The following is a 27,004-nucleotide window of genomic DNA, read 5'->3' on the forward strand; positions in this document are numbered from 1 at the left end:
CGCCGTATTACGGAAGGTAACCTCGATTCACTACAAACCAGGATTACGCCAGTCCCCTGGGAAGGAAGATGGGCGAAGTGTCAAAAGCTCAAAAATGGCTGAAATAAAACTGATGAATGACTCAAGTAGTATTTAGTAAAATTTATTGTGCACATGTCAGAAAGATAGTTGCAAACTCAGAGCACTCAAATCAGAACATGGAGTGAGACTCAGGTATGTTGTTATAAAGCCGTTTCTATGGTGGAAAGCAGTGACTGTTCTTTGTATTGATTGATTATGATATTACCATTTTCTTAAAAGATAAAGACTTGTTCAGTAGTTACTGCATCTCAGTCTTGGGAAACAATTCAAGTGTTGCTTATAATTTCCAGAGGCATAAGCAAGAAATGACTCCGGTCCAGTTAGTCTTGCAAAATAAACAAAATCAAACTTTGTATGATTAAACTGGTTTTGTCTGTTCAGAGAATTTTCAAAGCTGGTCTTCATTTGTGTTTTAACAGAAAAAAAATAGGTACAACAGATTTGATTCTAACATTCAGCCAGGTGGATTATTCTGAGAATTGGTTGTCTTATAAATAATCTGTTATATTTTACATGGATATTACTTATTTCACGAATGAGTCACCTCTGGCTTCCTGGCTCACTGGTCCCCAGGTTTTCATTTGCCAGAATTCCTGGTTGGCCTTTGACTCTGTTGAAGAGATAGCCAGAAGGTAGAAATACAGGTATTAAGAACATTGGGCTCTCCAAATATACCAACAGTGTAACTATGATTCACTGAAAAGCCCAAAATCAAAAATGGATGCAAAGGCGGCAAACGGGTTGAGATCATAGGAAGTTATATAGAAACTGGAGAGAATCGAAGGACGGGCGGAAAGTGAAATGCTAGGTAGTTACTCAATGCAGAGGACAGTCAGTCAGTGCAGAGGACAGTCAGTCAATGCAGAGGACAGTCAGTCAGTGCAGAGGACAGTCAGTCAGTGCAGAGGACAGTCAGTCAGTGCAGAGGACAGTCAGTCAGTGCAGAGGACAGTCAGTCAGTGCAGAGGACAGTCAGTCAGTGCAGAGGACAGTCAGTCAGTGCAGAGGACAGTCAGTCAGTGCAGAGGACAGTCAACTTAGGCATCTAAACCTGATTCAACTGCCAGAGCAGGGGTTAGTGATTCCGCCCATTTTTGGTTCTCTGGATGACATCAGATTGTAGTCGATGAGATTATTATTTGAAATAGTCTCGTCTTCCCCTCGTTTCTATCGGATGATGGTGCTTCCTGGCTCCGCTGATGTTGGGCAATGTAATTTGCTTTGTTCTCATGGCGGGTGGAGGGTACGTCTTGCCCTTTGATCCTGGGCTTGGTTGCGTGCATCGCTTTGGTACCGGGCGTGATGTGATAGTCTTGAAATGTGCTCGTGTGGTTGGACTTAGTCTCTGCACTTCGGCCATTGTCACGAGAGTGTTCCCAGGCTCTCCTGCTGGCCCCAGAGGGGACCGAGACATTTGGGGCAGAGCTGCTCTAGCAAAGCTGCCCCAAACCTCGACCCACAGTCTCCCAACCTAACCACAAACACGTGAGCAAAACAAATGCTTATTATTCTATGCCGCTGGGATCGATGGCTGTTACACAGTACTATTTATCAATAGTCAACCAATACACTGGCCAAATAGCCATTTTCACTTACTGGCCTAGATTGTACAATTGCAGGACTAACCGTGGCAGCAGCTGTGGCAGCAGTTTTGGTTTCCTTTCCTTATTTTTTGAAGGATTTTAAAAGCCCTTATGAAAGCTCCCTCTCCTCTCCCTATGCTCTTCCATCTCCTCTCTGTGTAAGGAATATGCTTGTGGAAAACTGTAGTGAAAACTCTAGCTCTCGAAGAACCTCTAATACTACAGAACAGAATATGACCACATTTGTCAGTGATATTGTTATGCTCTGGCGGCCCAATAAACCTATAAACCTTGACTATAATTCTCTTATTTTCATGATATTCCTGTATAGTTCCTCTTCCATAGCTAATCTACAGCTTCTTAACATGTAAGTACAGATGCTCCCCGACTTACGATCAGGTTACACCTTGATAAACCCATTGTAGGTTGAAAATATTGTAAGTCAAAATACGTTTATGAACCTAACCTACCAAACATCATAGCTGGAACCTAGCCTACCTTAAACGTGCTCAGAACGCTTACATTAGCCCGCAGTTGGCCAAAATCATTTAACGATTATTTCTACCTTATGTTCTGTTGATACTTACGTACAAACACGCTCATGGCAGTTCCCATGGTGACATGTTTAGGTGACATTGAGAACTGACATTTGAGCTTTCTGACCCTAAAGGGATCATCATCGACATAAACGAGCCCACTCTTCGCTATATTTTTCCAAAATAGAAAAGATTAAAACCTTATTAGAAAGTGCCAGGAGAATTTTTAAGTTACCATAGTTACCAGAGATTTCCAACTCTTAATAGCCATCTTTTCTGTATTTTAATAAACTCTCACACAAACAGCAATATTGCTGCAGAGAGGGACTTTCCAAGTTTGAGAATGTCTGTTTCTGACATTTCCTTTCAAAAGGGGATTTTAATAAACGTAATTTTGTTTTTCCAGAAGAGGAACCACAGCGTGATCCTGGCTTCATGAGGCTGTGTTGTATTTTAATCCCATTGGGATTAGTCTCTGTTGACTGTTGTGTATAATTATCGTCTCAGATTTGGGACTTGAAAACTGTCTGCATGGAATTTATTTCAAAAGATCCAGAGAAAGTAAATTAGGCCTAAGGAGTGCCTAATGGGGGCTCTTGCTCAGTCCCTGTGTCAGGAGTGGGACAGGTGTTAGTCTAGAAGGTTGTAAAGGATATTGGAAAGAAGGCCATAGGAGACGCGTGCAGTGCTTCCTCTCAACAGAGGTAAATCTTCATTCTCGGAGGTCGCTCAGTGAATGGTGCCAGTTCTGCTGGCAGAGCCTTAAAACGACCCATAAAAACGATTACTATAATATACATGCTACCAAATTAGCTTTTAATTTAGAACATTCTCGAATGCGTAAAAAAGTGTCAGTACACTTCGTCTACCAAACAGAAATGGACCTTTGGAGCCGAGAATTAATTTAAATAGTGCTCTACTTGAAGACATTTTTGGAAATAGCCTAAGTTCTATAAATGGCCGATATTCAAACTGATTATTCTGATAAGTTCCCATGTCTTTATCCATTTGAAAATAAGACAATATCGTAGGAAAGGGGAACATTTTTTATGCTACAATAAAAAAGTCATAAAAATAGTACTCATGGACGGTTGAATCCAGAGGGCATTTCTTTTCCAGCCTCGGCAATTAAATAGTAAGTTCTTTCCACTAAAGAAAATTCAGCCTAACATCTCCAGGTCAGTGGACTTACCTTTAACCCATACAAATAGTAAGGGAGAACGTTCCAGAACATCATATGGCTTTAAATGAACCAGAAATCCAAGCGACATATCCCTTAAAGAATGAGACTGCAGCCTCGGATGAGCCAGGCACGGTTTTGGACGCCTCTCCCACGAGCCGCATTTAGAGCGAGGGGCCCTGGGGAGAAAGACCTCCCCACCCTCACACCCACCTTCCAGAGGCCTCTTGAAAAAGCTGGGCTCTTCCTTTGTCAAGACCTTAACCGTTTCACTTAAATACAAGTTAAAGCTTGAAAAGTATTCATCAGAACTGTGAAAAAAACAAAAACAAAAAAACACTCAGCATGGCTGTCGTATAAACTCTGCGTGTTCAGTCCTGGTGTCTGATGACATGTCACTAACAAGTAATTGAATCTACAGAGCCCAGGGCAACCGATGGACTCAGATGACCAGTCCATCTAGTAGAGTGACCAGTTGTCCTTACTGGCCCAGGACTGGAGGAATTCCTGGGATGTGGGAGCTTCAGAGCTAAACCCAAGAGTGTGGGATGAGTCGGTCACCCCGTGACTAGGTCAGTCCTCGCCTTCCTGCCTGTGCTCAAAGGACAGTACCAGTGATTTACACTTGCTGGCTTCGCAGGCCCCTGCCAGCCCGCCACGGGCCTTGGCACCTGTGAGCAGATGGTGGGATGCCTGGCCTGACTATATGCAGGGCCAAGAACCTCCCAAGTACGAGCTGCTGAGCTCCCAGACGCCTTCCAAGCTTCCTATTTCTTCCTCAATCCCTCGTTTCTTTCTTTCTTTCTTTCTTTTTAAAACTTTTATAGCCTTCATTTGAAGTTTCAACATGAAGTGATATATATATTTTTAAGCCGCTTCATTGACATATGATTGACTCGCAGAAAGCTGTCTGTAATTAATGTATATGGCTTGCTCAAGTCCCAGTTCCTACTGCAGTTCTCAGTCCGGCCCTGACCCCCAGCCTATCTGACCGTGGCCCTGGCCCCCTCCTCCTTTCTGCTTGTCCTGTTTCCTAAAGGCAGGCGGCGAGCTCCAGGCTGTGTCCTCTCAGTGATGGTACCTCCACCTTCTAGAGCCTCCTGCTGCTGAGACCTCATTCTCCAGAGGGGTCCCAGACCACAGACAGCAGTGCCGGCCCAGAGAAGACCTGCTGCCCGCACGACTGGCCTCTCCGCCCAGAGGACCAAGTCCATTCTTGCCGGCACAGAGCCGAAGCCCCTCCCCGCTGCTGAGACTCCAGCTAACCTCACAGCAGGGCCGTGGATTATGATGCAGGTGGAGCGCTCCAAGCTCTCCATGGTGACATTTAGGGTCATTTCATCCAGTCATTCATTAGTTATATAATCTGGGAATCGTGAGCTCCTCCCACTTTCCCTCTTAAAGGCTGACCTTTGCCCTCTCAGCCTCCACACCCCCATGGTTGGTAGAGAAGCATTTGCATTTTTCTGTTCTAGCCCAAGTCCTGGTGGCATTACAAATAAAATTTGATAAAATATAAAACGAAACGAATGGGCCATACGGACTTCTGCTCTTCCGTTAATGTTGGTTGCTCTCTTTTGTGGAAATTGTGAAAACGCTTAATTCAATTATTTTTATTCTGGGTCTCTGTCTAACAGAACAGAGGAGTGAGCTTGCTTTCCCTTTTTTCTTTTTCGAGCATTTGCCAAGAGAATGGCCCTCGAAAGCCTTCTTTGAAATCGTCACAGTCTGTCTGTGTGAGAAAGGAAGGTGGTCAGCTTTTTCAAGTGTTTTGTTTCCTGTGTCGTTTGGCCCATTCTCACATTTTTGGCAAAACCAGTTTCTGCAGTCCAAATTACTGTACTTCCCTGCTGTAAACGACTGAGAAGCTACTAGCTCCTTGTGGGAGCGCTCCCTGCTGTGGGGCCGTGATGCGGCACCTTCCAGACCCCTGCGCGTCCAGGTCCCTGGCCGGGATTCCCAGCCATGGTCCCTGAGCACTGTCGTTACCATGACAGTGCCGCTTGCTGGATCTTCTGCCTACCAGGAACACTGCCTTTCTTCGTGAAATAACCTTTCGAAAAGAGCAGGTGACGTCATTTAGATTCTCCAGGGCTAGGTAGAGTTGGGTGTAGGTACACAGATGTGATCCTTTGACGTAGATAAAAACGGGAGGAAATTGTGCTAAATAGTAAGAGAGAAAACACGCCGAGACTCGTTTGTTTCAATTCCTTGAGGTCCCATCCAGGAAGATGGCATAAAAGGTATCAGATGCTAGATTTTCATGGGCCGAACCCTCCCTTCCTTAGAAAAAATTAAAAATAAGATGCATTTAACGGATGGCTGGATGAAGAACATCCAGGTTGTCCTTCCTGTGTGCACATACAAACAGGAGCAAGCCCACGACATCCGGAGATGGCTAGATTACTTGGTTTGGAACAAATAATCTGAACCTGTGCTGTTTTCTCTTTTTTTTTGAATCTGGCGCCACTGGAAGGCAGGAAGTATAATTTAATGTACAGAAAGGGGACCTGACTGAGAAGAAGCCTTCCTTCTCCAAATAGTGACTGTACCTTTCTTAAGGTGCTGAATGAAGGTGGCCTTAAAGAGAACTTACGGAATGTTGAGGAAAATGGCCTGAACCAAGGTCAGTTTTGCTGCCAAAGGAACATTTCATATAAAAAGCAAAATTTGGTCACCGTTCCTAGTTATGGGCATGGAGGGTGACCAGAAAAGAAACCCTCATGAGCTGTCACTCCTGTCACCCAACGGCTGTAACCTCAGTCCCAGAGGTGATGGAACAATCACGTGTCAGTCTGTCCCAGTGGGTCACAGATCCTTGAGGACCATGGAGTTGTTGTAAAAGTATATAAACCATATGCATCCAAGCCTGTCTATAGAACAAATTAACACCTCTTGAATAAATCTTTTTTCAGAGGACGGTAGATGCAATTATGATTAATAATTACTACTGCATTGAAAGGTGTTATTAAGTTCCTAGTAAATTTGTGTCATTGTGTGGTCTCGCTGAACAGAAATTAAAAGCACAATTCCTGTCGTGTGGGCAGCCATTAAGTTCTTTGCCATGAACCAGCCGCCCTCGTACTCAAAAAAGATGAGCGTCACCGATCCGTGAGCACGAGTAAGATCAGTCTGCATCCGCTCAACAACTGTTGCCTGAGCTCTCGGTGAAAGTTTTATGTGATATCCTCAGGAAAAGCTGTAGGACACCAGAGAGTCTGACACACACAGAATTCTTGACAAACACCTTTCAAGATTCCTTCATTTTTTTTTTTTTTGGAGGTGGGGGATTCAATAGAATACACTCAAGTTCATTATATTCTGCTCTTTCTCTGTCCTCAAGGACCAGTTCTACGTGGTAAGTAGGACGAGGCGGGCCACGTGGTGTCTGATCGCCTTTCTCTCTCTCGAAGGTGAACCCTTGTTTTCTTTCTCGAGTGCATCTCAGAGCCAACACACCACTAAGGGTTTAGACCCTGAGGAAGATGGAAGAAGGTTTATTGAGTGAACACGCAGCACAATAATTTTTATGACACAGAATGCAAGACAGTTTAAGCACTTACCCCCCGTTTCGATCAGCACGTGTGGGCATCCAGGCTTACACACCTGAGTTAGACTGACTAGCTGTACTGAAGACCATTCAGGTATTCACTCTGCAACTCATAACACTTTACACGCTGTGCGTAGACGGGCTGCTTTAGGACGAGCTTTCTATCCACACCCCTGAATGTCCTACGCACACGTTTGGTATTTTCCAACCTTCTAATTTTGACCGTTCTCCCGAGTGTTTTCGGGCGCCCCTCCCTGGTTACTAGTGAGATCAGCACATCTTCGCGCATGTTACTTTGCTGTTTGGGTTTCTTCTCACGGGCTGCCCCCCGTGTCCTTGCACCGCATATCAGGTTTTCTGGGCTTGTTGATTTATTAGACTGGCTTTGTCCTCTTCAATTTGTAGGATCTTTTTATATTCTAACTACGATCCCCCTGTTGGTTTTAGATATTGTAAGTCTCTTCCCTTCAACGTTTTAGCTACCCATTAACTTTTCCTGATTTTTTTTCTTCATTGATCAAAAATTCTTAAATCCTCGAATGAATCTGATAAAGTTGAATCAGTGTATATTTTTGTCTTTTGATTTTTTTAGTGAGTTTTGTTTAAGAAATATTCATCTGCACCCAAAGACCACAAAGATATTCTCCTATTAAGCTTATGGCTTTAACTGTCACATTTGGGCCTTGTTTAAGTGGCTTATCTTTCTTTGAGTGCGAGTGACATTCACGGATTCCTCTGGCATCTGCCATGATTTTGAGAGTGAGGTAAAGATCCACCTTTACACGTGTCGATACTGAGCCAGTTTTCTGAGCATCGGCTGATAAGCAGACTCATCCTTTATCGAGTTCCTGTTTCTGAGTCTGAATTCGTTCACAACCTAAAACCTGTCTACCATTTTTAAGGAACCCAGTAATTAGTAACTGAAGTGTGTACTTCTGTGCTGCAGGCTGTATCTAGGTTGGACAGCTTGCCGGCGTTCTCGGTGGAGGGAGCAGACTCGTGTAACTCCAGATGGCTGCAGGAATCGTGCTGTTCAGAGCAGTCAGTCAGCTCAGATTCCAAGTGGTTGTCTTCACACTCTTGGCCTTGAAAGATGAATCTTTTTTTTGTTGTTAGTAAGTCCCCTAAATATTTGTCATCTTCTAAAGCATACTTTCTGATTCTGAACTTTGTTCTCTAAGCAGAAGTGCCATTCACAGCCTAAACAAGCAAGGACAGAAGGGATGTGACTGTTCCCCCAAGATACTCCAGCATTTCTTTAAAAGATGGGACTTGCTCTCAGACACTAATGCCTGCCTTCCATACTCTAGAAGGAGGTGACGTGGATGGGGACGCTTCGTAAATGTAACAAGAGACCATGATTTTGAGACCCAACGATCTCACCTTCATTAGATCTCCTTGGGGGCTGAAATCCGATCTGTTAGCTTCTTCCTGGCCTCAGGCATAAGTTCTTAGCTAAAAGCGGTCGCAGATGGCAGTTCTGCTCCAGGATCTCTCTGATTCATTGTTCCACGTCCATGGTTTATTTCTGTGGTAAACTCTTTCGTGCCTATTCATTCACAATGCATTAGAAATAGTATTCATTTCTTTTTAGGAGTTTTCATGGTGTGATTTTTATCCAAAAGACTGATTAATTATAAGAAACAGACAAAATCGTAAAAAATGCAATTTTCCCAAATTTAAACAGAACAGTCTTAGTTCAATTACTCAAAATTACCATAATAAATTCCTATCAAAAAGATGATGTAGACCAGAGGATTTTTTAAAAAGTAAACTCGAGACTCCACAGTCTTTATTGCTTGGGATAAGCTGGGGCACGTGTGTAACAAACAGTACCAAAATCTTGGGGCCCCAAAACAACCGAGGATGAACTCTCATCTGTTCCACGGGTTCATGGCAGGGGTGGGGGTCCTCTCCTGTCACAAGGTCCCCCCTAGAATCTGAGCTGTCCCAGCAATCACGGCCTGGGCCACTGTGGAACAGGGAGTGTTCAGAGGGTCTCCCTTCAGGAATGAAATGCTCACGGCTTCTTGGCAGACTTGGGTAGGTGGTCTCACCCCATCCTGAGGGGGTCCAGCAGTGCAATCCCATCATGCCCCTGTAGAGGGGCGGGAGAGAGGTGATGAACCAAAAATATTTGGCAAACAGGGCTAATGAGTCCCACCACCGAGCTCTTTTAGGAAATATAAAAATTGTTAAGAACACAGGATTCAGTGTAAGAAGCACCGCTTAGGAAGAGCAATGCTTTTCGATTTATTCAATTATCGCAAAGGAGGAGTTTTGCCTTTATGACTGGTAAAAAAAATTAATGCTTTGCTCAAAGTTCAAGTTCTTACGGAAAAATAAATGAAGACCTGTTTCCCCGTCGGAGAACCAGGGCTCCAGGGCAGACTGGGAGCAGAAGGAAGGCTGGGCTCAGGGGACCGCCCTCCTGCGGGGCTCCTGGGAGATGGAGGAGCGGGAGGGCAGCCTGGCCTCCCCACGGGCACGCGGCTCAGCGCAGGGGTTTGAGTAAAACACCCTGAAGCGATAGGTGCCCGCGGAGCAAGCCAATGCGGAGTGCCGGGGACTGGCTCCGCAGGGACCCACTGCCAGGGGCCAAGAGTCTGGTGAGAGCTGCGTGGAGAGGGCGAGGAGACAGACCAGCTTCCTGAGAAAAAGGCCAGAGAAAAAGGCCAGCAGGAGCACAGGAGGCAGCCGGCCCCAACCTGCGGGCTCCAGAGGATGCCATCCCGGCACTTGTGTGATAGGGTCCCCGGAAGAAGACACCTGCCAGAAACCTAACCGGGCGAAGTCACAGTGTCCCTGGAATCCTGCAGACACCTCGATCCCTGGAAAAGACAGAGCTGGGAGGGGCAGGAGCTAACTGAACCTCGTGGAAAATATCCCCGCAGCTTGTGAGGACGAGGACCATCTCGTGAGTTTTCGTTCTATTGTCACCATGTTAAAGACCGTGTTCTTAGTGCAGTCACTTCTGAAGCACTCAGAAGACCAAAAAGAAATGATGAGAATCTCGATGGGCGTGCAGGCTCTCCTCGCTCTCCGGAGGCAGCGCGGTCCTGTGAAACCTTTGGGAAGCCGAAGTAGCAATCACCTGAGGACACATCTTGCTAAAGCATGAATAAAATAGGTGGAGACAGAACACAGATGCTCACGGACAGAGTTCAAAGCCCGGCCAGATGCTGAGATGCTGAGATGCTGAGATGCTGAGATGCTGAGCGCGGCTCCCGGGAGAGCCGGGCCCGGCCGCTCTTGCTGTGGGGTGGACGCTGCCTCTGCGACTCGCTGTGGAATACATTCTTTCGTAAAAGTAAAAATCCTCTTTGGATTTCTTTCAGTGAGCGACAAAAGGTACTGAGGTCGGTCTTTCCGAAAAGTGAAGTGGCTTAACGTGAACTTTCAAAAGGTGGAAGGTATCTGTCCGTGGTTTTGGTTTTGATCTGTGATGTATCAGGCAATATGCTTTGGTTCGCTTGCACTAGCTTTTTCTCCCTCTTCAGAAAAATCTTTATCTAACTAGTGACTTATACTCCATTTGACTATTCATCAAACTAAAAGTTCTGTGTGACAGAACATACCGCTGCGGTGTAGGATGCCGCGAATTCTCCGAAATTTGAGAACTCTGTTTCAGTAATGATCGTCGACGTTTATCGGTGCCATTGGAGAGTTCAATGACATGTTTAATCCAATCCATTCACATCAAATTTCAGTGATTCTCCCCCAGGTTCCGAGTATTTAGGGTGAGTGTTTTAGAGTTGAGCATACATTCGCTCCTCCCTCTTTCCCCGATTTTAACACCTCTCCCACCCACCCCCGCCAAACCCGCTCAGATTTGTTTTTAAGAAATGAAGAAATGTTCCAACACATGACCCACAGCTGCAACCCGTTAACCTTTGGGAATATTGAGGCTGCACTTTGGCTCTCTCCCGGGACCTCCAGATAGAGGCACTTTTGCTGTTCTAGGCCGTGTGCCCAGTCCTGGAGGGGCGGGGAGGCACTCTCCCAGGCCAGGCTCAGACGAACGGAATAAATATCTTCTCTACAGAGTATCCGAACCAAAGAGCTGGCCGGGCCCAAGGTTGTTGGGATCCTCTCTGTCCCGTATAGCAGCCTCGTGTGACACCGGAGCCTTGAAACGAGGCTCGTCAGAATCGCGATGCGTCGTGGGAATAAACTGCACAGTGGGTTTCAAAGATTTAGTGTGACATAAGTCTTTGTCACAAACTGTCTTATTAGTCATTTCGTATGGATTATGTGTTGACGTAATATTTTGGGTAGACTGGATTAAGTGGAACGGATTAGATTTAATTTTGCCTGTTCTTTTTACCTTTCTTTAATGTGGCTTCTAGAAAATTGAAACCGACATATTTGACTCAATTATATTTTTATCGGACAGCACTAATCTAGGTGGTAGGACTTGTTTTTAACTACTTTAATAAGCAACAAATGCTCATGATAATTTTCATACGGCTAGTTCTTTCCCATACGAGTTCTTATATGGTAAATATTTTATCTGTTCTTGCTTTGAAGTTTAAGGAGGTTTTTAAAAATTCCCAAAGCACTATGGGTAATTTGGCAGTGTCTTTTACGGATGACAGATAGCATTATTGTCACCTAGAAGCCGGCCAAAGCTCTGTGGTGCTAAATACTTACTCCTGGGCCTGCTAGTGCTGGCTCCTGTCTGACGAATGAGGAAGTGGGTTGGGGACATTGATATACCACAGCGGTCACTGTGTACTCCTGTCCTCCGGCTCCCTGTGCTTGTGTGAAAGACCTACGGGTAGTCCTTCTTTGGGGCTGGATCCTGGTCCTCCAAGTCAGTGAGACCCAAATCCTCAAGTAATATGTGATTCCCACAGAATTCTTCGAGATTAAAAATTTTTAGAGAACAGAGCATGTAGGGAACTCGTAGTGACACCTCCACTGACTAAATCACAGGGCTGGACTAAAGAACAGACCGCCTCCCCTTCTCATTCATATCTCCGCCTTTCCTTGTGAAATATGGCACAGATGAAAAAGATCTGCCTATTGATGAAACTGCAAGCTGCACATGCAGCCACCTGATACTGTCCCCTTCCCTCCCCGTGGCGGACCCTGCTGGTCGGCGGCCTTCTTTCTTCTTCTAGAAGGGTTACCTAATTGAATCTTCCAAATGATAAGAGAGAAGCGTTACTACCTCCTACTGATGAGAGAACCTAGGCTCACAGAGTTTAAATAATGCACTGATAATAACATGGTCTGAGTGAAATATCGTGTTTCTGGCCTGACTCTGTTGGGTTGTCTTTCTTGTCCCTGTCGGGGGAGCTCTGAATACCACGTTTACAACAGATCATTATTTGTAATATCTTCCTCTTCCTTGGCAATGTAAACGAAAATGTCAGCTCGAAGAAATGTTTCGGAAAGGCACCAGGAAGAACTGTGAACAGAGCTAGATTAATCAAAGAAAGAAGAATAAAGTCATTTTTTAATAGCGTACATCATTGTAAAACACGTCTTGGCGGAATTAAGAACAGTAAGAGACAGCCAGAGCAAATAGCAAGCAGCTCCGTCAATAAGTCAAAGCAAAGCAGCATGTGAAGTTTAGCCCTGAGCAGTACTTGTTCCTGTGAGTGACGGTACTAGGCAACAGGCCCGCAAACAGACAAACGTCCCATCTTCCTTCGCTCCAAATTAAAGTGGGCTCGTACCACTTAGACAGCATCAACATGTGACAAAATACGATGCCAAGCTAGGATCAGAAGACAGCATACTGTATGGTTCCATTTCTATGGAATTCTAGAAAAGCAAAGCTGTAATGACAGACAGCAGATGAGGGGTGGCCAGGGGCGAAGGCCCCATGTGGGGTGAGTATCGACTGTAAAGAGACAGGAGGAAACTTTTTAGGGTTAAAGAAATGTTCCATGCCACGATGCTGGTGGCGGTTACGTAATGCTAGACATTTGCCAAACTCACGGAAGTGTGTGCTTAACATGGCTGAATTCTAGTGTATGGAAATTACATCTCGATAAGGCAAATTTAAATATATACATATATATAACTTGATATGGCATGTCTATTCTTTTGTATCTGACTCAGCTGAAACAGAATTCGGTAACCCTTTGGTGAAAGAAAAGAAGCCTGGCTTAATTTCAAAATGCAGAGCTAGAGGTTGGGAGAGATTAGTAGCTGAAACAGTCACTGCGCACAGCTGCCAAAACTTCTCTGGATGAATTCCATCCAAGAGACAGCTTTTAGCCTCTCCAGGTCTTTGGACAACCAGAAAGTGGGTCATCTTTCAGAATATCTGCGTCATTGTGGAGAACATGTTAGTAAATCAAAGACCAGCTGGATCTGTGCTCGAGTTGGCGAAATAGTTACTTACTTGGGAGTACTATTAATCCTGTTTCACTCACTGGGCAGGCAAGTGGGGTGTTGTGGTCTCGATCACCTTCGCTCGTTATCAGCCCTTCATATTCTTTTGGTCGAGGATATACACAAGGCATTAAACTGGTACTTTGGAAATGCAGAGATCGTGTGACTGCTTGATTTTAAATCTTACAAGTTTAAAATTAAGACGACTACCGAATATTTTTACAGAGTGAACCGGAATACTGAAGCAACTGTTTGATCCCATACAAAATGATTTTGCCTCAAATATTCAGTCGTTAAAGCATTATTCTGGACTATCTTTTCCAGATAGTTCTGCTTTTAGCAACAACTATCAGAAAACCAACTTAAACAGGTTTAGACAATACACGCATTTCCTGGCTCATGTATTTGGAATTTGGAGTTGGCCAGACTCGGGTCTCAACAATCTCAAGCCATGTTTCTCTCTCTCTCTGTCTCTCTCTCTCTCTCTCTCTCTCTCTCTCTCTCTCTCTCTCTCTCTCTCTCTCTCTCTCTCTCTCTCTCTCTCTCTCTCTCTCTCTCTCTCTCTCTCTCTCTCTCTCTCTCGACGCTGTGCTGGCAGGGTGGCTTCGTCTGTATGCTGGTCCTCTTCTGGGTGTGGGATGCTACTCGGGTCTGGTCGAGCCCACCATCCCCTCATCAATTCCCTGAGGGAAGAGAGAGAGAGCTTCCTTCAGGAGCTTCTGACAGAAGAGCAGTGAAGGACTTTCCCAGAAACCCTTTTCTCATTCAAATTAGGTCACATGTCCATTTCTCGCTGGTTCAAATAGACATGAGTCACATGTCTATTCCTCATTAGCTCAGAATGAGTCACATACCCAGTTACTGGCATGGCAGATGGAATTATCCTTAGGTAATTAAGCCTCCCCTACAACTGGAAATAGTTAGCTTCTCTGAAAACATGCATTGATGAATTGTGTGTGGGGCGTGTGTGTATGTGTGTATGTGTGTGTGTATGGTGGGCGGAGTGGAGGTTCTATTCAAAATGAGAAAGGGAGAATGATACTATATCAACAGCAAAAATATACACCGGTATCTAATTTAAATCCATTGCTTTAATAATGAGCTTTTTATTTCTTATTACAAAGTATTATAGATTTAAATTTTAACTTTAAAAGCATATTAAAAGAATTTTAAAAGGATAGCCAAAAAGAAGAAAGTAAAACCTACCGTAACCCCACTACCCTGTGAGAACCATTCACGAAATGATACGAGCATACTTTTAAACAATGAAATAAACAGTATACTCTGCATGCTGCAGACACAGTGTAGCGTAATGGTTAGCAATGCAGACTTAGGTGTCAGCTTCATGGAAATGTCCTGACTGTCTGCAGGTCCTCACTGGGTAAGCTACTTTGCTTCTCTGTGCCTCAACTTCTTCCTCTGTAGCAGAAGTAAGAGTGATACCTGTATAGGTTCCTTTCTTCCAGCAAAAAAAAACAGGCGGCCATGTGCGGCTTGCAAGCCAGACTTGGTCTGCTGCCTGTGCTTGTCAGTAAAGTTTTATTGGACCCCGCTCACAGTCATCCATTTGCATATCTATCTGTGGTTGTTTTCACGCTACACATGGCAAAGTCAAGTAGTTGCGACAGAGATGGTACAGCCCACAAAACCAAAGTACTTAATATCTAGCTCTTTACAGAAAAAGTTTGCTGACCTCAGGCTTAGACCTCTATCGTCTTGTCGAAATCTAGCAGGTCATAATTCTGTGGCCATGTAGTGACTTAACCAGCCTGGAGATCTGATCGGGAAAAGGTGACATCTGCAGACTGACATGAAGGCGAGAAATGCTCAATTATTTTATCACTTAGAAACAGTTAAAAACCAGAAGTAATCAGAAAATGTGCAAAGGTGTTGAAATATCAAATTACCCAAATTGATGAGAGATCTTGAAATATGTGACATATGATTTGCCTTGAGCTCTGAGATGTTGACATTTGGGCCTGAATGAAAGTGAAGTTGTTCCGAGTTTTATGTAGTAGATAGAAGTAAGTCATAGCTATAGGCAGAAACTAAGAAGATTGAAGAGAAATAAAATAAAGCCTATAATAAATTGTGGCAGAAAATAAAATTGAAGAGAAATAAAATAAAGCCTATAATAAATTGTAGTAAATGTTGCTTTTGAAAGCAACATCGGCCATGCGCTCAGGGTGAGCGGTGGTGCAGGTGTGCAGATGAGCTGAGCTTCCAGAAAATCATCTGGGGTGACCACGACCGGGCAGACCCAAGTCTGAGTTGTGGAGAAGCCCAGAGTGAAGAGAAAATAATCGCTGGAAGGAGTGATACGCCCATGGAGGGAATCTGCCCTCCTGTGACAGGTGGTTTTAACCTTGAACTTCCAAGTCCTCGAAACCTAAATTATCTTAGCCAGATCTAATCTATCCAAATTATTTCAGTCAAATCTAACTTTTCCATAAAACAGTGTTTTAACTGAAGATGAGATTTTTGGTCAAGAGCATAATGTCTTTCTTTAAAAATCTCTAGAAGTGAGCATCAACTACAGAGATGTTTCTAGAATACACAGCTGTCTGTCCAGCAGCCCGGTGTGGGGTTAAGAACAGAGTGTCTCTGTCAACTGGCTGATTTCAAATCCTGACTCTGATATCTTCCTGCTATTGAATAGTTAATGTCCTAAGCCTTATTTTTTATTTATAAAATGGGATTAAGAAAAGTACAGCAGTTCCCCTTTATCCATTCCAAGACCTGCAGTGGATGCCTGAAACCACGGATAACACAGAACCCTATCTATATTATGTGTTTTTCCTCTACATGCATACCTATGATAAAGATTAATTTATAAATTAGGTGCAATAAGAGATTAACAACAATAACTAATAATAAAGTAGAACAATTATAATAATATGCTGTACTGAAGTTTATGTAAATGTGCTCTTGCTCGCTCACTCTCTCTCTCTCTGATTTATGTAAATGTGCTCTCGCTCTCTCTCTCTTTCTCTCTCTCAAAATAGCTTCTTCTACTGCATTCATGTTTTCACTTAAAGGAAATGCTTTATGGCTTGTCTGTGGTATATCCAAAGTGCCAGCATCACCGCTGTTGTTTGGGCCATTATTAAGTAAAATAAGGGTGACTTGAACACAAACGCTGCGATGTGTGACAGTCGATCTGATCACTGAGCCAGCTGCTTAGTGATTAACTTGTGGACGTTGTCTGCAGCTTGGGGACACTGGGAAATGGATGGTTCGTGTCCTGAATGGGACAGAGCTGGGCGGCAGAGACTTCATCACACCGCTCAGAGTGGCACACGGTCTAAACTTACGAATTGTTTATTTTGGAATTTTCCTTTTAGTACTTTTGAAATGTGGTCAACCACAGGTAACAAACTGTAGAAAGTGGAACAGCAGATAGAAGGGGACTATTATACTAACTTTACAGAGTTTTGATGAAAATTTAATAAAATAATTCATGTAAAGTGCTGAGCCCAGAATCTAACAGATATTATACACTCCATAGAAGTCTGTCATTTTATTTTTATTTTTTTAATTTATTTAAATTAGTTTCAAGTATACAGTACATTGGTTAGACATCTATATAGTTCCTAAAACGATCCCCCCAATTGCCCCTCCCTGCCCTGGCCCTCCACCTAGCCATCTTATTAATGCTGACTGCATTCCTAGCCATCATATTAATAACCTAGCCATCATATTAATAACCTAGCCATCATATTAATGCTGACTGCATTCCCTGTGCCATTCTCCCCACCCCCGTGACCAACAAGTTTGTCATTTTAATATGGGCAGTATCTAAAAACTAGCTGTGGGAAACATCTTGACAATCACCCCCATAATAATATATTGTTGTAACAGAGTAAGTTCTCCTCTTCCACTTTTGGTGTTCCTGTCTTATTTTTGGAACAGCAAAAGTGAAGTTTAAATAACAAAAAGTCCTTCATTGGGGTCTTAAAATTTAAAAGATTAGCTCAGGGAACATCTTAATAGGCATCGTATTAGGGTACAGGTCAACTTGCTGCTGAAACAGAGACCCCAAAAATATAGTGACGAAAAAAGGGAAGAGTGTCTTTCTCTCTAACATGCCTGCCCAGAGGCTAGTGGCCCAGCCCCGGAGTGGGGCTCTGCTCTGGGAGGCCTTCCAGGACCCGAGTTCTCTTTGTCTTCTCTGTCCACTGTCACCTGTGATAGGTCGTATGGTTGAAGCTGGTTCACCAGCATCTTCTTCTTCCGTCCTCAGGGAGGGAAAGACAGCAAATGAAGAGCAAGTCATTTCCTTTTAAAGGATGGGACCCAGAACATATATACTGCTGCCTCATTGCTGAGATCTTAGTAACAGGGCCACCCATAGAGGAAAGAGAGGCTGGAAAATGGGAGTTTAGCTAAACAGCCATGTGCCCAATTAAAATTCTGTTATCAAAAGGAAGAAGCAAAGAATGGTTGGTGGACTCAGTTAGCAGTCTTTCACGAGCATCGTCATGGAAGATACTGTTGACTCTAAGACACTATTGTTTTTAAGGCGCGTTATCATTTTATGTATCATAAGTAAGAAAATCCATATTATTTAAACTATGACATGTCGCTTTCTTATCAGCTCGGTTGTAGGAGACATCCCAAAATTAAGAGAAATTAAAATGTGAAAAATATGTGTTTTGGTTTAGAAGAAATACAGTATTGACAAGATTTAAGGAAAAAAAATAATCTAAAGACATCCATTTTGTGGTCTTCTCTGTGTGTGTGTGTGTGTGTGTGTGTGGTGTGTGTGTGTGTGTGTGTGTGGTGTGTGTGTATGTGTGTGTGGGGTGTGTGTGTGTGTGACTTTCTCTGGAGTAAGCATAGGCAGGAGGTATCAAGCTTTGGTTGACCCATTGCGTATAATGTTTAGAATAGATGACTGACGAGTAACTCTCAGTGCGAATTCATCCAAAGTCGAATTCCTGTGATAACTGGCAGAGATTGGCTCAATGGCTTAGGGAAAATTTGCCCAGATTTGCACTCAATCTGGGCCAGATCTGAAACAGTGAGGTCCTGGCTTTAGTAGGCAGGGTTTTCACTTAAAAGAAGGACAAAGGCTGAGGGCAGCCCTCTATGGGAATGGACATGGCCAGGGCACTTGTCTCTTGTTTCAACATTCAACCATCACCCAAACATTGGTTGAACACAAGGCTCTTGCTTGGTGCTACAATACGGCCCCCGCCCTCCAAGAGCTCCCGCAGGGTGTATGGCAGTGTAGGTGCAAAGTTAGAGGTCTGGTGAGTAGAGGCACAGATTGGAGTTATCAGTCCTACCCGAGGTTGGGACGGACCTCCCAGCGGAGGTGGGTTTGGGAGTGGGGAGGTCCAAGGGCCCTCTGAACAGAGGTTACAGAACGTGCTGCACGTGGCGATGTAAAATGGTTGTCACTCAGGGAATCAGGTTATGATTCCTCTGGAAGCAGCTGTGGTTAAGGAGGGTTTGTTGTTCAGTAGTATTTCCTTTATCTTGACTTACGTGAAGGAGACAAACAGCAATCTTGGTTTAATTGAATTAAGGAAAAGACCAACTTCTCGGATGGCCAGAGATTGATGAGCTGAATTTTCCTGGATCAAAATGATGCCAGACGGACAGAAGCAAAATGATACCTTTGGGGCCATGCTTGCCCTCGAACTTAACATCACTCTAGCTTATTTGTCAACATAAGGTTTGAGGATTTAATAGATTAAGAAGCACTTGCTTGGATCCCACCTGCTTTTGCCACTTTTACGCTAATTTTCTCCAACTGGATAAATGCACAAATGTATCTGAATTTAGAACACACCGTGTTTCCCTGTTTACTCAGAACGGTTTAGCACACGGCACTGCCGACATTAGCTTAAGACGAGATTCTCAGCGCTGCAATCACATCTTTGTGAATCTGATTTAGGAAAGAGGCTTTTCATTCTCGGGTTTGAAGATGTAATCGCGGAAGACCTGGGTCAGTTCATCCGGGTCATTTGATTCGGTGGCTTCGAATCTAGTCAATGACAAGTCTATAATATGCAGGTGTTTCTTGCTGTATATTGCTACTGAAATCTGCTTCTCTTGTATAGATCACTGTTACAGATGAGGAAGTTAGTAATCCATCCTTTTTAGATCTGGTGAGAACTCCCCAAATGAGGAAGTGCACGCTTATACTTATGTTTGCTTGGTAAGTTTGACTTGCGACGGATTCAAAAGCTTGTGTCAAATTTACGCGGCACCCCTTCCTTCCAATGAGGTTGAAGTTATCTCTGACTTGCTCTCCGTCGTCTTTCAATGTCGCTCCAGGTTCACGAGTGCGGTGGTCTATCAAGGACTCGTCATGCGCCTGGGGATTGTAGGAGGCAACCTCTATATCGACTTCTTCATCTCGGGGGTCGTGGAACTGCCCGGGGCTCTCTTGATCTTACTGACCATCGATCGTTTTGGACGACGCCTTCCCTTCGCAGCAAGCAATGTCGTGGCAGGGGTGGCGTGCCTCGTCACGGCGTTCTTACCGGAAGGTAATTGTCTTCCAAGTCTGCTTGGCTGCTGAGAATTTGAAAACAAAACCTTAAATCAAAATAATCAAGACTAGGGAAACTCTCGTCCTTCGAAAATGTAGCATCGCATCAAAATCTTGGCGCCGGGCACGCTGTAGTGATGTTATTCCATATTCTGTTGAATCGGTGTAAAGACTTTGAGGGTAAGAGATGGGTTCTATAGACTTTTCTCTTTCCTCCATTTTCGGGTTCATTTGTGGATGAAATATGTGTTGAGCAAAACCTAGCTCATAAAGTTATAGTTTACTTTTAATCACCTTTATCTGACTTACAGTGTGATGGCATCGACAGTGCTTAAAATATTTCCTGGGCATTGGCCATATCTCCAGCCCCATGAGAAACGTGGAGGTGGCAAAGGAAGAAAGATACGGTTCTTGACTTCAGAAGCTTCGCGACCTAGTGAGGGAGAAAGATATTTTACTACTCCACAACTCACCGTGATGAACGAAATAATAGAATGACTCACGAGATTTAGAACAAGCAAAAAACCAAAAATAAATAGGTGTGAGGAGTGGTCGCTCCCTGGGGATGTGTAAGAAAAGCTTCACAGAGTGAGAACGAGGCATGTATGAGAAAGGAAAAGAAATGCGCCAGGCAGAAGGGAGGGTGGCAGCGAGTTTTCCGATGCAGAGTGTCATTCCCAGGAGTGGGAACCACCTCCGAGGCGTCAGGAACCACATGTCCTTTGTTATCACTGGAATATCCAGCTGAGGAGACTGGGGGATCGTCTGTCACCAGCGGTGACGGGTCCCACGGGCCACGCCAGGAGCTTGCTTATGGTCCTGTGAACTTTGGGGGGCGGGGTTGACCTCTTCAAGGCTGCAGCAGTTTGGACAAGGACGATGGGGAAGAAATGCTGAGGGCGTGAAGGAAGGTAGTGGCAGTCAGGCCGGGATGGCAGAAGCTGATTTCAGAGACGTTTCAGAGTTAAGTTTTTGGGGAGTTGATGCCTGATACATGGACGGAAGTTGTCTGTGGCTCCAAACGCACCGTGAACACAGCCCAGGTTATCTCTAGAACACAGCAGGCACTGGATGGAGAGAGCCTTTCACACTCCCAGCGAATGAAAGTGTGAATTAGAGCAAGTTCATTATTTCTGTGTTTCAGAGGGCGTGGGGAGGGGGGTTATGGGGACAGCTGGATTCTCTGGTGGTTGTTTGTGTCAGCATAAGACAGCTTGTCCTTTTTTTTTGAGACTCCTCTGAGGACCAAGAAAGAAGTGATAATATTGTGGAAGTCAAACAGTCAGACATTTGCAGATGAGTTTATTCACTATATGAAGGTTTACGAAGTCCCAACACATCAGATAGATCCTATTTCAATAAAATTACAGAAATGCCTATCTTCAGAACAGAGGGGAAAATAAACCAACGTCGAGTCCTCTGGAACTGATCAACAGAACTGACTAGTCACATTTATCTCATTTTCCTTGGGCGTATTAGTTCCCTAGGGTGGTGGTAACAAACTGGGTGGCTTGGAATAACAGACATTTATTCTCACACAGTCCCCGAGGCTGGAGACCAAGGCGTCGCAGGGCCAGGCTGCCTCTGAAGGCGTGAGGGGAGGATCCCACCCAGTCTCTTCCAGCTTCCACTGTTTGCTGGCAGGGATGGTTCCTTCCAGAGATTCTGGGGGAGGGTCTGCCCCACACCTCTCTCCTAGCTCCTGGGGGTCGCGGGTTGCCAGCAATCCTCAGCATCGCTCCAATCTCCGCCTCCATCATCACATGATCTTCTCTCGGTGTCTCTGTCTTAACCATCACATCTGCAAGGACCCTGTTTTCAAATAAGGTCGCATTCGGAGGTTCTGGTTGGATATGAATCTGGGGGACACTATTCAATCAGCTGCATTGAGTTGATACGTTCTAAGAGTTGGAGAATCTGTATAATAGATATTGGTCAACACATGTCTATTTAGTATCTATGAATTGTCTCCGCTAAACCAGGAGTGGGGATAGAGCCATGAACATAATTCCTGTCGTCGGGCATTATATACAGTCTGAGTGGAAGGGTGACAGATCGGGAACACTGGACACTTCGCTGCTCTTTCATTTTGCTTTGGCACCGCCTGGTTTGGGGTTTGATTTAAAAACGGAGTTCTCTAAGATGAGGTCTTCTGTTCCCATCGCCTGTGGAATAAGGATTGAGTATTCATTGCACAGGAAATTAGGAAAATGGGAGAAAGATTGAAGACTAGTGCAGCCCGTGATTTCATGACGTACCCTTTACCCCGGGAGAGTTTCTCTGGCCCGAGAATGCGTGGGATGATTTGAACGTGTGCTGCGTTCAGCATGACCCAGAGAGCACGCAGGGCTGTTTGTCCAACCAATGTGGACGTAGCGAGGTGGGTCGAACCAAGCCAACCGATGTGGACGTAGCGAGGTGGGTCGAACCAAGCTCTTGTGCAGAGGACACTTTCATATATGGGAAAATATAGGCAACAAATAGACTTCTCTGTTTGGTCTGATCAGTTTTGTTTCGTAGATGTGACCTCCATTTTTAAGCGTTGGAGTTGTTCTCAGCAATGTGGAAAACTAATTGCTCTTATTTTGGACACATTTTATGTATATATTCCACGGATTTGGCTGCTTTTGTAGTCACGTGTCAGTCGTGATTGACAAGAATAGGTTTCAAATTCCTAACGCACCTTTCACGTACCAAATACAGGCAGAGATTTCTCGCTGGAGTTGAGGGTCCTTTGGTCCATTTTTGGGCTTGGTGGCGGGGGCTGTTCCATTAACACTAGGACGACTCTGCCCCTCCTTCATTTCGTCATCATCAAAGGCTGACGGCTCCTGTGGAGAATGCTCATTAGCCTTTTAGAGGAATCGGCTCATAGAAAACAGTTTAACCAGCTTTCCCTCCACTACACACAAGTTTTCATGGTCTAGAGAATGAAATTCTGGAAAAAGAAACAATGTTTTAGGCAGTACGTGTCCTCACCTAAGACTCACTGCTTTTGACTCAAATTTTTGAACTCTAATCGAAGTCTGAAAAATTAAGAGCTTTCTTTATCCACCTCATCCGCCATCGGTAGTTTGAGTTTATGGCTACAAACCCAGTAGTCTGGTTACGTCTTCTTTCTGAAATGAAAAAACTATTTTTTACTTTTATTTCTCTTTATGTGAAAAGTAAGTCCCTGTATCTTAATTTACATATCTTTGTTAGGAATTTTCACTAAGTTTTATTTCAGAACTCAGAACAGACGGGTCCATTCAGAGGAGATACAAAATTGCATGTATTTAAAATTTTGCATCTTTTCTACAAAAATCGAGGTGTTACTCCCACTAATCCCTAGAAGCTTGACAAAATCCCCATTCAGAGGGGACAGACACACTTTTTCTGTTGTCATGACTCTGAAGAAGACCATTTCAGCTTCAGTTCTCATTTTTAAATTGTCTTGTGGTTTTTCTGGTCATTGCTACCAAACAATGCCACTTCACAGGGAACTTAGCACACGACAGGGGCGATCAAGAGTTTCTGCGTGCACTTGTCATCTTCGCACACCGTTTACACTCTCTGATAAATTGCTTTCATTTTATTCTTAGTCGATAAACTGTGCAGTGCCTTTGGGACTTCTGTTACACAGAATCTGTTTCAACAGAATCTCTGTCCTGGTGGCGGTGTAAATACTGGAAGGAGATGAGGGTCTTTGAGGTTAGGGTCAGCATGTAAGACCGACTGTGTCTCCTCAGGGCTGTCAACTTGACAGTGTTTTCTGAACGTTTTTCTGAATGGACTAGTTATTTATCTGTATTCACCGAGTTAACCACAAATGTTGTTCATGGTGTGTGTGTAGGTGTGTGTTTTAGTCTGGTTTTTGTTTAGTTCCTTCCAGCAAACTGTCCTAGCCTCAGCTGTAAGTTAAATTGTCATCGAAGTTGTCAGTGGGACTCACTTATAGAGCAGTGTTGATTCAGTAGAAGAAGCTTATAAGCTAAGTACCGAACCTGGATAATCCAGTTATTTCCACATTAGCAGGCGGAGAGCATGGTGAGGGTGGGAGAGTTGCCCATTTGGGCTGGGACCCAGGGGAACTGGGCAACGGCTCCCACATTCCGTCCCCCAGATCCCCCAGGTGCTGTGCCGCCTGCTTGCCGAAGGCAGGGGTGGAGCACGCTTCCCGGTCTCCCTCCGTGGCCTTAATGAGAACAGAAAACCTAAATAAAACACATGTTCATGACCGTCCTGTGCCGGAGCAGATGGCAGCGCCTCGCATCTGTACGACTCCGATCACCTCGCTCCTGATGTAACCGCTGTTTGTGGGGGAGCTACAGGTGTTCTCGTTCGGGAGAAACACCTCGGCCGGTTTGCAACGCAATGAGCTGGGGCCTCTCAGCGATGATCTGGATTCTTGAACCATCTTTTTCTCTGCTCGCCTCCTAAATTGTTTTATTTAGTGGGTTTTACCTTTTTTTGCTTGTTCAATATTCTTTATAAATATTCTTCAGCAAGAACACGCACAGATCTACTGAGCTTGAGTCTCTTCTCTCGTCCTCCTCATTCATGCCTACTTTTCTGCTACGAAATTACATATTCAGGAACGTGCAATAACTCTAGAAGACAAAGGGACCACTTAGTGCTGCGTGAGCGCAAGTAAGTATGGTCGTGAGAGGGAAAGGTTTCATTTTCAGAGATGGAAGTCGGCTGTTGCCCAACGCCCTTGGCTCTCTTAGGAGGGTAGGTCTGCTCGCGTTCGTGTGGTCACATGTTCTTGCATCAAGTCCTCCAGGAAAGGCTGGCATGAGCGGCACAATTCGAGAAATTTGGAGCACTGACATTGTTGAGCAGAAACGGTCTGCTCCTTCCCTTAAAAGGCAAAAGGAAAATACTTAACAAAGAACATTCTGCGTTTCCTGGTCTGCTCCTTCCCTTAAAAGGCAAAAGAAGGAAAATACTTAACAAAGAACATTCTGCGTTTCCTCATACGAGCCGAACATCCCTGAACGGTTTCGTTTTAAATCAATGAACCAGCTAGTATTTAAGCCTCGGGCTCCTCCAGATAACTTCCGGGGGAAAGCAGCAAGAGGGGGGCTGAGGAAGACGACGGTGGCATAGGCCTCGGCGATGACGACGGCCTGGACACCCCCTTCCGGAGGCCCCAGGCCATGAAACCTTGCTGCTCTCTAGAAACCAAAGGCGCTTCGTGTCTGGACCACTCCGGGTCTGCTGGGAACAGCTCTTCTGTGTGTGATCTCAAACGGTATAAGCAGAGACGACAAAGGGACACTAGACACTGGCGATGGTTTTCAAGTGCACAAGCCAGGCTACCTTCCAGAAAAAAGGCCAGTGTACTCAGGCCCGACATATTTTCAGTATAGCGGCTGCCCAGCGAATGGTTTTCGAACGTATGTCTGCAATCGAACCCTGCTCAGAGAAGCAGCTGGCACACTGAGATGTTGGCTATCGTACTGGCGGGGTGGTCGCTATTGAAATTTGGCTATGATGTTAGAAGATATGGCTCATTCGTGCTTAAAATTTGCAAAGACTGAGGGTTGGGAGGACAAAGCAAATGCCCTTCATTGTTTTGTAAAATTTTATTGACCCCCTAACCTTTGCCTTCCAAACTTTCTGTGCTTGCAGGAATACCATGGTTGAGGACCACGGTCGCCACTCTGGGAAGGCTGGGGATAACCATGGCCTTCGAAATTGTTTATTTGGTAAATTCAGAATTGTACCCAACAACATTACGGTAATTCCAACATCTATGTCATGGTTTCTCCTAAGTAACTCCACAGCTAAGTGTGTTGAATTCATTTAAAAACGGTGCAATAGTTTCCTTAGCTCAGTGACATAGTAGCCCAGGCTGGATTCAGCCAGTAAAGATGATGTGGTTTGCGTTGTAGCTGCTTTCTGCATTGCTATCCTCCATGTTGTGTGATAGAAATACTTCTCATACCGATACGTTTGCACACAGCTGTGGTTCTGTGGGAAGGCATTGGACTCGGAATCAGAACACCTGGTCAGTGCACCGACTTAGATGTGCGTTCAGTCTGTCTTCATCAGCATCGCCCTGTTTGGAGGCCACGGCCGGTCCTGGCTATGCCCTGCACCTGGTAGCCGTGAGCGGGACAGAGCGGAACTAGTGTACATTGGTCTCCTTTCCTAGAAATATTCATGGCACGGCTGCCCGTCCAGCTAGGGTGCCCAGGTGGCACGTAAGTGTCACAGAGCTGGCTGGCTAGTGAGCTGCCACTGGAAAAATGTCACTGTGCAGCTCCTCGCTAGCCTCGCTGGGACTCAGCGCCCACGCGGATGTGGAAAGGTGCCAGACGGAAGTGGTTTGCTCAGAGTGTGACAGAGTAGTCGTTTTCAAAGTTAAAAACCGTAGAAATGGAAAAATACTGTTACAATTTCTTTGTTACTTCTATATCTGAATGTCTTGCTTATCTTGAATTTATTTAAATATTTCCCATTTAAGACTTTTTTTTTTTAATTTACAGAAACTTTGGAGTTTCGCTCTGTTCGGGTTTATGTGATTTTGGGGGGATCATCGCCCCGTTTCTGCTCTTCCGGCTAGCGGCGGTTTGGCTGGAACTACCTCTCATCATCTTTGGTACGAGCTCATCTGATGTATTATTCTTCCATGTGTTCACCCACATTCCTTGCATTATTAGGTTTCGTATTAAGGATATGCACTTACTATGTTTACAACACCTGGTTCCATTTCGAAGAGCCAGTCTGATTACGATGAAATGCGTTATCCTCAATGATTTAAATTTACTGTGTATTAAAGGGTCGCGATGAACAGCATTCCATTTAGCTTTCTTTGTTGAGGTTCTGAGTTAAAATCAACGACTACAAAACTCTTTTGGGATATTCGAGGGTCATTAAAAGCCCGTAATTTTCAGGGGATCGAATTGGACCTTCGGTCTGTTTAAAAAAAGCCTAAAAACCAACCGTATTATTAAATATTCTATACCTATCAATATCATATCTTCATTTGCTTTGACACTAAACATGCGATGCTGAAAGGACAGAGGACACAGATCCTCGTACATGTCACACGACCCCTGTGAGGCCCCTCAGGTTCAGAATCTCCCTCCTACCCCCGATCTTCGCAGAACTCACTCAAGGACAGAATCACAGCTGGGAGGGACCCTAAGGTCACTCAGCTCGGTGCGTCTCCAGGGCTGTTCCCACCTTCGTGCCTGGACCTCACGCCCTCTCCCCTCCTCAGCA

At 44.6% G+C, this 27,004-nt stretch overlaps 1 protein-coding gene across 1 annotated transcript in view; it reads left to right on the forward strand.

The window, feature by feature from the left end:
• The window catches only part of SLC22A3 (solute carrier family 22 member 3), a 45,593-nt gene that overhangs the window by 9,729 nt on the left and 8,860 nt on the right, over window positions 1-27,004 (forward strand). Inside the window, exons 5-8 of the mRNA XM_006915039.3 lie at window positions 19,353-19,450; window positions 19,570-19,784; window positions 25,406-25,514; window positions 26,266-26,378. Coding sequence (XP_006915101.1) covers window positions 19,353-19,450; window positions 19,570-19,784; window positions 25,406-25,514; window positions 26,266-26,378 — 535 coding nt within the window. The remainder of the gene's footprint in view (window positions 1-19,352; window positions 19,451-19,569; window positions 19,785-25,405; window positions 25,515-26,265; window positions 26,379-27,004) is intronic.

Source organism: Pteropus alecto, unplaced genomic scaffold (assembly GCF_000325575.1).
Source record: "Pteropus alecto unplaced genomic scaffold, ASM32557v1 scaffold195, whole genome shotgun sequence".
NCBI classification, from domain to species: Eukaryota; Metazoa; Chordata; class Mammalia; order Chiroptera; family Pteropodidae; genus Pteropus; species Pteropus alecto.